This window comes from Zosterops lateralis (assembly GCF_965231275.1).
Source record: "Zosterops lateralis genome assembly, chromosome: Z".
NCBI classification, from domain to species: Eukaryota; Metazoa; Chordata; class Aves; order Passeriformes; family Zosteropidae; genus Zosterops; species Zosterops lateralis.
In genome coordinates this window covers 73,896,526-73,909,556 of record NC_139800.1, presented here as the reverse complement: position 1 = coordinate 73,909,556, position 13,031 = coordinate 73,896,526, and the positions used below count along the sequence as shown (strand labels likewise).

General features: G+C 36.4%; 1 protein-coding gene across 1 annotated transcript in view; it reads left to right on the top strand.

Moving 5' to 3' along the window:
• FBN2 (fibrillin 2) overlaps positions 1-13,031 on the top strand; it is a gene marked incomplete at both ends in the record, with an annotated part of 118,480 nt that overhangs the window by 92,579 nt on the left and 12,870 nt on the right. The window contains 14 exon segments of the mRNA XM_083883193.1: positions 2,096-2,164; positions 2,696-2,821; positions 3,595-3,720; positions 4,108-4,233; positions 5,143-5,259; positions 6,750-6,878; positions 7,159-7,278; positions 10,310-10,435; positions 10,650-10,802; positions 11,105-11,170; positions 11,422-11,547; positions 11,637-11,756; positions 12,316-12,438; positions 12,851-12,982. Coding sequence (XP_083739319.1) covers positions 2,096-2,164; positions 2,696-2,821; positions 3,595-3,720; positions 4,108-4,233; positions 5,143-5,259; positions 6,750-6,878; positions 7,159-7,278; positions 10,310-10,435; positions 10,650-10,802; positions 11,105-11,170; positions 11,422-11,547; positions 11,637-11,756; positions 12,316-12,438; positions 12,851-12,982 — 1,659 coding nt within the window.

Sequence of the window (13,031 nt, the reverse complement as noted above, 5' to 3'; positions counted from 1 at the left end):
TCTTTTTCTACACAGTAAAAACAGGGTGGGAAAAAAAAAGTGAAAACTAAATTCAGTGAAATTCATGAAATATGGTGGTAGTGTAATAGAATGAAAGAGGTCCTGCAACCCTTTGAGCCTCTTTCTCATCTTCCCAGACCTGATGTGTTTTATCATGGGGCTAGAAGATCACTGCCCACTAGGACAGGATAGTGAGCACAAGGCTCTGTTTTTGTCTGATACATTTACTGACAGGCTTACTGAGAGCAGTAAATGGCGTACATCTCCTTGCAGAAAAAAACTAAGTTGCTAAGCCTCAAATCTTACACATTAGTAGTATGTAAAATATATTAGTGTATTAAATTATTATAGTAACATATATTAAAGATGCATCTGTGAAAGAGCAGTAAAATGCTGGATGGTAAAGCATTGTGGTAGACAGCTCTGTAGCCCTGTACTGCAAAAGTAACCTGCATGAGCAGCCATTAAACAATAGGACAGAAGAAAGGAGAAAATGCTGATGTTCATACTGGCTCTTGCTTGGCTTAGAGAAATGACTAAGTATGTCTGAATGTGCAAAAAAGATTTTGCCAAATACCATTCTGAGCAGTAATTAACTAAATTTGCTAAAAATTGTGATGTTTTGTGTAAAGGAGGCAAGAATTATTCAATTTATAATTATAGTTAAACTTTTCAGAATCATGAGCTGCTGAAGATCTGCCATTAAAATGCAGATGATAAGAAACTCAGACTACAGCCAGCAAAGACTGTGATTGCTGCAGACTAAAGAGCATTACTTTCAGGAGTACAGAAGGAGGTCTATGTTTTTCTTTCTTTGGCCTTAGAATGATTTCTCAGCATTTCAAGTTTAGAGACACATCGAAGGCAGGCTCCATACTCTTCCTTTTTTTGGGTAAAGAGGTGTCCTGTAGGTCCTCAGCAGCACCAACAGTGGGCCAAGCACTCATGGAACTCTCCAGATATTAAACTTCCAGAAATCCTTCAAATTTTATGTCAATCTGATGTTTTTGTAAATTTTACTCACTTTTTTGAAGCATATTTTGCTTTAACCTAATGCCCTGAAGGTATACAATAACCTTCCACACACCTCGAAATGCTTCCTTGGCAGTAGTTTGGAAACTGAATATTGAAACATAGTTTTTCTGGATAATTTGCATGCTGATATGATCTGAAAAGGTGCTGAATAGTGGCTGTATGGTTATTGTTTGCAAACTGTTCATTCAAACTGGTTGTGTCTTCACACTGGAGTTGCTTCATTTCCCTCAAACAGGTACAAATTCCTCTGGTAGTATTACAGAATTTTGACATGCTTATAGTTGTAGACCTGTCATTTTTTATATTTCTACCTAAATAAAAAATTATTACTGTAAATGTGTAATAACTTTTTGTCTGGAGAGCACTATTTGGCCACTAAAATCTCATCTGCAATAATTAATAGAATCTATGCTAGAAATTTTTCTCTGTATTTTCAAACCCACTCAATTTCAAACATCTTTCCTAGAAAACTGGGGTTAATTTATTTAAGACTTCACACCAAGCATTTCCCATTCTTCAAGTGCAAAAAGAGTATACAGAAGGAGCATGTTAAAAAAATGTGAGGATTTTGGGGCATCTCTTTTTAAAGCACAGTCTCCCTTCTGGTGAACAGCTCAGTGGAACTAATCTGCAGTAATTCCACAGAAAATAAAATAGATAGAAATGTGAAAGAAGCTTAGGTATGGTAATTAATTTACTTAGGTAAATTTTATGTATTTCTCATATTTCAAAGTGCTGCTGTAGATTCTCACTACTGTAGATGCTTAGAAAACAGGAATAAAACTTAAGGAGTTCTATTTGAAAAAAAACCCTGAATGGCTGCATTCTCAAATCAGACATTTACTTATGTGCCAAAGTCTGCAAAGGTTTGAGGAAGTTTTGAATTACTATTTCAATTTGCATTAATTTGTTGGCAGTCTGAATTTTCAGTACAAGCTATAGAAGAGGCAATTGCTCTCCTGAATACATTTGGCTTAAAACAACTCTTGAGAAAACTGCAGGTAATTCTTGGGAGATTTATGCATTCCCTGAAAATGCATTGCTCTCTATTTTGCTCTAGTTGAATTCAAGAGCTTGTGTGGAAATATTCCTGGCTTCACTTTTGACATCCATACTGGAAAAGCTGTTGGTAAGTTTCACTGGTCTTATTTTAACCAAAAATGGTTTTGCATAATATTTTTGTGCCTGCATAACATTAACCAAAATAAACATTTTATATACTAAAGTTGTTAAATTTCAATTTGGAGTTAGAGTGGTAACATAAATTGAGACAAAATTATATGTAAAACGCTTCCAATTTTTTTTTTAAATTTCTGCATTTTGTTGTGGTATTTTGCTCACCTGCCATCATCTGAGTTCATGATTTTGAGTTTTAATTGGTAAGATAAAAAGCTTTGCCTTCAAAAACATTGTGAGACTTCTCTGCATGTAAGTTTTGCATCTTGACCAATATTTTAGGTAGCTCTGTTTTGATCACTTCCCAAACTTCATATGACTTTTTCTGTCATAATGGGCATATGTGTGGTTTTATAACCTGTGTGTAATTTCTGTACATTAAAAGGAACATCTCAACTCAGTTTTAAACACAGTGAAAATGGGAATCCTTGAAGTCTGTAAAGACATGATGAACTGTACTTAAAGTAGCTCTTCTCTCTTTCAGACATTGATGAATGTAAGGAAATCCCAGGAATCTGTGCCAATGGAGTTTGCATCAATCAGATTGGCAGCTTCCGCTGTGAGTGCCCCACTGGATTCAGCTACAATGACCTGCTCCTGGTCTGTGAAGGTGATTTGAAATTTGGTTATTTTCTCCTTAGCCCCCCTAAACTTATGCTGAAGGGAAGGGAAACATTTAATTCATGTGGTTTTCAAAATTTAAGAGATTGACTGAGCTTTTGTAGGGCTCAAGGTTATAAATCTGTTAAAGTGCTTATCTTTAATACAGATACACAGACACTTAATAAAATTTGTAATTGTTTTCTGTCAAATTCCTAAGTAGGTAGTCAATGCTTTTGTTTTGTTTTGTTGTATTTTAGGGAGAAAATATAATTCTTGTCCTTAGAACTTCTCAGAGAAAAGTATCTTGGTTTATTTTTTTTTTTTCAACTTGAGTCTCTTCTACAGTTTCAGAGGCAGAGATACTCTTAGAAGCTAATAAGTTTTGTGTGTTGTAGAGTCAGTAGAAGTTTTGTCATTTGTTTGAGGATTTTGTGCTAACATGTGCAACCTAAAAAGTTGCAAACCATGCCACTTATTTTTTAAATTCAGAGGCAAAGAGGAAGTTTATTTTAATAAAAAAAATCTTTAGGCAGATATTGCAAATTTGCAAAGTGACTTTGATGCATGGTAAGTTGGATTTGTGGGATCCTCTTTCAGAGGAAGGTGACATGGGTGAAATGGTGTTGATTTTGGTTTTTGTGTGCATTCCCAGCACACAGGGCTGGAGGTCAGGCTGCTCAGACTTTGCAGAGGACTTACATTTCCTCTTGCACAGAGAGACAATGCAGTGTAACTCTGAGGCAGGAGTGGTTTCTGATGTCTGAACTCTTGGTGTTTCAGATATTGATGAGTGCAGCAATGGGGACAACCTCTGCCAGAGAAATGCTGACTGTATCAACAGCCCTGGGAGTTACCGCTGTGAATGTGCTGCTGGCTTTAAACTGTCACCCAACGGTGCCTGTGTTGGTAGGATGTCAGATGACTTTTCTCTCCTGTTTTTACCTCAGCAGTGGTATACGTGTGTTTCTCTCAGCATCCTTTATTTTCTGTTACCTTGTGCATTCTACTGTTGCTTTATAACCACATTTCTCAGTAAAAGGAAAGAAAAGATAGGGTGACATTCTTAAAGGACATTTTCCAGGTATCAGCCAAATCCTGACAGTAGTTTTATCCTCAAGATGTGTAGGCAAGCACTTCCTGTAAAATGAAGGTCTGTTATGAATCAGATTTACTTACAGATAATTTTGAACCTGGTTTTAATCGTAACAACAGATTGTAAAAAGGTTATTGTGTAAAATGACGATATAATGGAGGTCAGTAACGTGCACCATCTGTTTTATGATTTTGTTATAGATCGCAATGAATGTCTGGAAATTCCTAACGTTTGCAGTCATGGTTTGTGTGTGGACATGCAGGGAAGCTACCAGTGCGTGTGTCACAATGGTTTTAAGGCATCCCAAGATCAGACTATGTGCATGGGTATGGAGAGAAAATACTTTTCTGCATGTGGTTTGTTTAGCTGTGAGTTCTTTGCATGGGGAGAGGATAAGTCTAATTTTTTCAGTAGGTTATACTGATACTATAAAACTGATTCATGCATTTCTGGGGGGTTTTTTGTGAATAGAGTCTGTGAAGTTGTCCTTGGAGAGGATAGATTAGTTTGAGAAAAAAACTCAGAACAAAACAATTTCGAGGTAATTCCACATTACTGAAGAAACATTTCCACAGAAATACATCATAGTGGCTTATTTGACAGTTTTATAGGACATATCAGAGAGTGACGGAGCTTGGAGCTAAAACTGCACATTTTTCAGTTATTTAAATCTGTTGAGTTCATGTGTCATTTAATAAACAGAATCCCCCTTTTAAAGTAACTGTGCTAACTTCATGTGAAAATGATGGCATGATAGAGATTATATAAGAGATAAGATTGAACAATAAGAATGTTCATCTTGTTCTTTTAGTTCATAATCACTTCTACAGGGTTTTAAAATGAAAAGATGAGGCATTTTAATTTTAAATAGATATTTTAAACATATTGATATTGTAGTACATATTTGTACTCAGACCTGATCACTCGTATATGTAAATTAAGAAATTAATTAATGTTTGTATGGGAAACAGAAAGACAGAATGCCTTCAGATAACTGCACATACACATTTATTTTTACATGTAACAGTACTCTTTGTTTTAAAATACACACAAAATTGCATCATGTAGTATTTTCCTCTGTGTCTGAGAAACTGTAAAAATCTGTAGCATAACTACATAATGTGACAGATGAAACAAGGGACCAAAGTTTAGGGTATTGCAGTTGTGCACAGGCAGCTCATTAACCCATACCTGGGAAAACCAGTTCCCATATGCATTTTTGTCTCTCCTTGCAGATGTTGATGAATGTGAACAGTATCCATGTGGAAATGGAACCTGCAAGAACACAGTTGGATCATACAACTGCCTGTGTTATCCAGGATTTGAATTAACTCGTAATAATGATTGCGTGGGTAAGAGACCTAACCCAAGCTTTTATTTCCATTGCTGCTGGTTTGGCATGCCAAGGAGGACAGTGTGTAGCTAAACAGAAGAGATGTAAGGGTGTGAAGAAAGTTAATTAAGTGCAGTAGCTTCTGCTGTTACCAGCCCTAGATGTTAATCCTTAATGTCATGTTCTAAACTAATTAAAAGTGTTTTTTAATTACAGCCAATTGAGATAATTTAATATTATCCTAAATATCTGGACTACTGGAGTAACTTTCAGTTCACTGATGTTTTAATGCATCTCACAACTCCTTTAGATTTCCTTGGTATTTACAGCACGTCTTTGGCTACAGGTACAGTCCACAGGCACCACTTGTTCTATCCCACCAGTGCTGCCTCATGAATTTAAAATAATTCCTTTATTTCACAGTTTTGCTTGACTCTTGCACGGGGTGAGAAAGAAGAAGCAGACCAACAATAAGAAAGCCAGGACAGCTGATCTGCATAACTTTGCTTATTTTAGGAGAGCAGACCTGCCAGATCTACTCTCCTAAAATGAGCAAAGTTATGCAGAGCTGACACAGGCATGGCTATTCGCATTCCTTAAAGCACAGGGCTCCACAATATCTGATGAGTTTGAACTACTTCAATTTGTGAGTTCTTGTGATGAAGCAACTGACACCTTCCTGGGCTGAGAAACAGGCTCATAAACCACGAGATCTTACCCTTTGTGTAGAGCATAGGTAAAGAAAAGAAGCTTTACACTCCTTCCTGCTACAGAAGGAAGACAAAGCAAAGTCTAATTGTTCCTTCAGCTTCAGAAGAGAGCTAATACATCTTTAAAAAGGCATTTTAAATCCTCTTCTTGTCCAGGAAAGAAAAAGTTAAAGTAACAAGAATGTGCCGCAAAGTACAATTTTTTCTTACAGCGTGATGTATATCCAATATCCTTTTCATTTATTCTTCCTCGTCCATATCTTTTTCCTTATGCAGTGCTCCTTTAAGTCTGTGTTGCTGAAGTAAACAGACAAAACAACAAGAATTTTAAAACATCATTTTCAGAACAGTTAAGAAGGTGAAAATCATCCTGTGGAAAGGAAATTACATAGTCCAAAACTTGAGATTGGCAGGGACAGGTTTTTAAGAGTAAACTCAAGTGCATAAGGATCCAGATAAAGTCCAGAGCACCCCAAGTAACATTTTAGCCTCTGTAGATAGACTTGGTGTCATGCAGTCCCTTAGGAGTAATTGAATATCTCCAGATGCAGTAATTGAGGTAATGCTATAAGCCTGGAAATTGTAATATTCTATGAAAATAGTGTGGTTTAATTAGAACATGCACCTTAATTCTCCAGTGAGAGTTACTTTCCATCAGATGTCAGTTGATTTGTTTCTCCACAGAAATACCAAGTATTGAAACTTGAGTGTGGTTATAATATACTGTATGTTGTATGCTGGGACTCAATTCTCACTCCCTAGGTTCAGTTTTGATATTTTTAATTTTTTTTTTTATCAGATATTGATGAGTGCAGTTCCTTCTTTGGTCAAGTGTGCAGACATGGACGGTGTTTCAATGAAATTGGTTCTTTCAAATGTTTGTGTAATGAAGGATATGAGCTTACTCTGGATGGCAAGAATTGTGTGGGTATGTATGATGTTCAAGTACTGATGACCTGAAATAAACTAATAGCTCCCATGTAGAGGGAAGTAACACAGTCTGAATATCTATCAAAAGAGAATGGTAGTGACTTAAATGAAAACACAGTAGAAGTAACAGCGTGTTTTTGGAATGGTTGTTGGTCTTCAAGCAATCAGTTGCCTTAGAGAAAGAAAATTAGTACAGAACCTTTTAGTCTTTTTCAATTTTCGTTACCACAAGAATTATAGGATTCTAAACCTTTCTTGATTTCCTCCACTCCCCAAAGATACCAACGAGTGTGTGGCACTGCCTGGTTCGTGCTCCCCTGGTACCTGCCAAAATTTGGAAGGATCGTTCAGGTGCATCTGTCCACCAGGATATGAAGTAAAAAGTGAAAGTTGTATTGGTAAGGCAAGTTGTAACTCTTGTTCCTGAACAATTTAAGAGTTTGTATGTGATTCTAGTTGGGTGGAAGGCCACGTACACCCTAATGGTTGTGATTTTTTCCTTACTTAAAATAAAGGTGACAACGAGTACATATGAAAAGTCTTCAAGAAGAGGTTTTAAAAAGGAAGGCAGAAGAATATTTTTGTACTGTCTTGTACTCTTTCTTGAACATTGGTTTCTTCATTAATGCAAACAAAAATTATTTTTAAAAAAGAAGTATTTTATCTTTCAGTCACTTTTCAGAATTAAAATTCATAAAACAGATGTGCTCACTGTATTTATATAATATTTACAGAAGGTAGTTATTGGCAATCAGTACATGAACTAAACATTTGGTTTCAGAGGGAAATGAAGTTTAAAAATCTTGACAAAATTATGGCACTCATAGGAATAATCAGTTAAATCGGTTTCTTCTAACAACTATTTTCTGATTTTGACTTTTGTATAACGCCTCTCAAGTGCTGAGATTCAGAGGAGAAGGAGGATACAGCAGACCTGTCATCATTTTTTATGTTCTAGTTTGTTCATAGAATTCTCACTTAAAGTCTTGAATGCCATTCAGGAGCTGAATGTCACACACTGAATTAAGATTTTCTGTGACAGAGAACAACAAATAAATCCAAGTTACAACTCCCTTTTGCAACAGGGCAAAGCATGGGACACTATGAATTTATTGGTCATTTAAGATTTGACTTACTGTCACCTAATCTGTGTGGCTGCAGGAACAGGAATCATTTTGAACTTTTTGTCTTGAACAACAGGATTTATTTTACTAAGCCCCAGAGTTTTCTCAGCCACTTGTATCATGCCACCAATATTCAGTTTGCCTGCTAACCTCATGATTTCTTTTGGCAGCTGCTGACTCCATATTAGCAGTTATGTTTGAGGTGAATTCAAATCACCTAGAATTCTACACTCATGAATATAAAATAATGAAAGGTTTTGGTTTTCAAGGAATATTACTGTTTATTTCAAATTTAATACCTTCTCAGAATCTCTGTTTTTGAGAGCATCAGTGACTGCCAGACAGATTTTTGCCCAAATTGAAAAAAAGAGGCTTGCTTGCATTCTTTTGTCATTCTGCCACGTGTCCAGAAAATCCAAAGCTAGAGCTCCTAGGAAATGCCCAGATTGTCACATGTGATTGTACTAAAGCTTAGATTAATATTTTGACAGCCCTTGTAGCAGATGTTCCCCATTACTCTCTATTGATGTTGTATGCAAACAGCTGTATGAGAATCTATTATTTCTGTCTGTGATGTGAAGGTTGGCAGTGGCTGATTGCTATGTGAGCTCAGGGTGAATATATATGCAGGAGAAACCAGAACAACTGGGGCCACAGAAAAATTAGTTTCCACCCACCCATGTGATATATTCCCTTCCATTTTACAGGAATGAAGGGAAAAGGACTCATTTTACTTCCACAGTCTGGCTAATCACCTCTCCATCATGGCCACAGAAAGAGTCTTATCACCAAACCATTCGTTGCAGTAATAATGAGCACTTCAAAAGAGCAATTTTCATGTCTTATGCAGCTGGATTGCTGAGCTTTGTTTATTAACAGCTATCACAGCAACTGGGAAATTATTTACCATTTTTTCTGAAATAAGCTGACTTAGAATGCTTCACACAGAAAGAGGCTGTCTGTGGGAAGCTACTGCAGAGTTCAGACATATGCCAGATTGTGCTGCTGTGGTTTGTCCATGTGCTGTACCTAACAGCAATTTCTGAAAATGGGACTCAAAGTAGTGTTTTTCAGAAGTTACATCACAGAATCTACTCCCATGATGGATTTCTTCCATCATTCCTCTTATATTTTCCAAATAATAAAGGTTGTATTTCCATTATTTTCTTTCCTGCTGAAAACAGGGTGGTTTTCTAAAACTCAGTACAGCAGAGAATTCAGTAAATAAGGGAAAAAATGGCACTACAAATTCAACATCCATGAAGCTAATTTTCATGAAAAGAGCCTTGTTCCTGCCTACAGCTTTGGTTAAGCTTCAGTTAAGCTCAGTCTGGCTTCCATTGTAGGATGCTTGTATAGCCACAGGTTTCTGAGATGGTTCTTTCAATATTCCTTTGTGAAAGACTCAAGAAGAGTTGTACTTTAAAGATTATTAAAATACATCTCAAAATTTATCAGATTATAATTACCTTTAAAAATTACCTTAGCGAGGCGGCTTATATATTCTTTTAGTATTTGTGGAATAGGATAAGTTAAAATATAATTTTAAATAATAGATACGAAAAATTAATGGTCTTTTAATATATTATTTTCTCGCTTTACCTGTTGTCTGTATAGATGGGAGATGTACACCAGATATGTTCAAGCTGCACAATTTTACAGATGCTTGTTATTTACACTAAATACTAATACTTTGGCTTATGCTTTTGATAATTATTTAATATAATATTTAATGATATACTGCTATTAAAAAATTAATCTTAACTATCTTCTAATGGTAATAGTAATATATTACAGATTATTCAGTAGAACAGGAATACATTTTAGATAGCCCAATGAGGGTGGCAGTAAAAGACTGCTAAGTATAAATCTGGGCATCTAAATACAATTAAAGGTGTTACTCTACTAATAACTTGCTATAGTTTCAGTCCCAGAATCTGACAGAAAGAAAAAAGTACACCTTTAATTTAAAAGAAGCCCCGATGTATAGATTTAAAAAAAAAAAAAAAAAAAAATCTTTGGATGTTATATGCTTACAGAAAAATTTTGTTCCTATGGGAAATATATTCCAAAAGCATTTATTTAATTTTGAATATAATGAATAACAGACAATGGTATTCAGGAAAGAAGTTGCATACCAGTGAGAAACTCCTAATTTGAAGGAGTCAGTGAAACCTATGGGCTGCTTTATCTCTTGGGCACATGGCTTCAGTTAAATCAGTAAATAAATAAATAAACAATCTTCCTTAACCAAGGAGTTTACAGCAAGTGAGGTTATGGTGAAGGTTTCTCCATTGCTTTACAGATATTAATGAGTGTGACGAGGATCCCAACATCTGCCTCTTTGGGTCCTGTACAAACACCCCGGGAGGTTTCCAGTGCATCTGTCCCACAGGCTTTGTGCTATCTGATAACGGGCGGAGGTGCTTTGGTAAGTTCATGGATCAGGAAGGTAATAACTCATTCTAAAAGATAACAGATACTCTGTACATACCCCTTCCAATTTATATCTTTACGAAGTTTGCCGAGTGCCTTTTTAAAAGTATGGAAAATACAGGTCTTACATTATTTCTCTCAGGCCAGACAGTCATCATCTAACTTGGGAAAAGGTTCTAGATCTGTGTAACTGGATTTTACTCTCCTAGACACTCGTCAGAGCTTCTGTTTCACCAACTTTGAGAACGGGAAGTGCTCAGTGCCCAAGGCTTTCAACACCTCAAAGGCCAAGTGTTGCTGCAGTAAAATGCCAGGAGAAGGATGGGGTGATCCTTGTGAGCTCTGTCCAAAGGAAGAAGAAGGTATGTATTTAAAATTTAAGATTTGTTGCTGGGGGAAAAGGAGGAGCACATTGGTGGTGTACTTTTTGGCCACTGGAAAGAGAGATTTTTCTGACGTTTGCTCTCAGTGTCTTTTTCTAGAATGATTTTTTCAAGTTAGCAAAAGGAATAAAATTAAACGGAAGACACCACAAAGAGAAATACTAATTTCTTAGTTTTCTCTGTAGAGACCTGTACTAGTATCCTTTTTGGATGGCTTTAACCATCTGTCATGATTCTGTCTCTCACTTGCTCTATTTTTTAAAGAAAATGTATCTCTACAGTTGCTTTTCAGGACCTGTGCCCATATGGTCATGGAACTATTCCTGGAATTGATGATACACGTGAAGGTAGGTATTCTTCTGAATATAAAAAGTAAGTATTAATACTTAAAACTATACTTGGATATTATAGTATGTTACAGCTTGCACCTCACAGCTGCTGGTGCAAGAGGCTGATCTGTAAAATGTGTTAAAAAAAGTTTTGAAATGCATGGTTTGAGAAAAATAATAATAGGTGCTTAGGTTTATTTTTTTAAATGCCTTTTTTTAGACGTGAAATGCATCAGCTGGGTGGCTGTTAATATCTTCCTGCTTTTTAGATGTCAATGAATGCCTTGAAAGCCCAGGAATTTGCTCCAATGGTCACTGCATCAATACCGATGGATCGTTTCGCTGCGAGTGCCCCATGGGGTACAACTTGGATTTCACAGGAGTGCATTGCATAGGTGTGTGCAGTTATAGAAATTGGAACCCGTGAACTTAAAACACAACTTGTCCCAGTTCTCTTCACTCTGCATTTATTCATTATGTACAGATACAGATGAATGTTCCATTGGCAACCCCTGTGGAAACGGAACGTGCTCCAATGTGGTTGGCAGCTTTGAGTGCAGTTGTCATGAAGGATTTGAGCCAGGCCCAATGATGAATTGTGAAGGTAACCTGTCCTCTTTATTATTTTTTTCTTTTTGGCTTTTGTCCAGTCCTCAGCATTCAAATTACTTTATTAGCCATGTCTTTCATGCTGTAATAACTCAGAGGAAGAGAAAGTTTCTGTGCTTTGAAATACATAGTTAGAAAAGAAATCTGAATTGATTTAAGCAGAACTTCTAGTTTATCACAGGACTTCCACTCAATGGGAAAGCCCCTTGTGGGGCATTCTCAAAAATATTGTATTTTATTGATCATAATTAGTTTGCTTTCTGAAGCTGACATTTCTCATCACAGAAAAGTATATTAAATATGAGCATATAACAAAAATCTGAAATAGGCCTGCCCTAACTTGCCATGCTAAGCTCAAGTAGCTCTATATATATACTATTACATTATTCTTAAGCAGAACATTGCTCTATTTTCTCTCGTTACTCGAAAGCTAATGGTTTGAATTAACACATTTCTGATAGTTTTAGCTGAAAAGAGAAGCATAGGTGTAATAAACCTTTTTGGTGATTGTTTTGAAACTTAGTAGAGAATGACTGTTTTGTTTCCCTGTTCAGATATCAATGAGTGTGCTCAGAACCCCTTGCTGTGTGCTTTTCGTTGTACAAACACTTATGGTTTCTATGAGTGCACCTGCCCAGTGGGATATGAACTAAGAGAAGACCAAAAGATGTGCAAAGGTAATGACTGATGTATAAACTTCTCCCACCTTCCATCACCAACACGTAATCCAAATATTTCTGTGCATCTTGCACTCATCCTCTCCATGGAATGTAGCAAACAGCCCAGCAGGTGATGATTTGCTCTTTCAGAACTCACAAAAAAGCAATATTCAGTGTTTTTGTCATCAAGTGTAACCCTTGAGGGGGACTGCAGAGCCCAGAATGGCACAGTGGTGAAATTCATCTTTAACATGACAAAATGATTCAGCTCACAGACATCAAGAGAACTGCAAATAATCATAAATTTTGGACTTTTCCATCTGTGCTTTTACTTAGGGAAGCCTGTATGTCCTTTCTCTTGAAGTTGTATTCAGAAACTGAAGCTACTGGAAGGAAGTTCAAACATGATTTTTTTTTTTTTTCCCCCCAGATCTAGATGAGTGTGCAGAAGGTCTCCATGACTGTGAATCAAGAGGCATGATTTGCAAAAATCTGATTGGTACCTTTGTGTGCATTTGTCCTCCTGGGATGATCCAGAGACCTGATGGAGAAGGATGCACAGGTAAAGCTTAGAAAAGGAAGAAGGCATGTAATGGAATATACACAAGCAT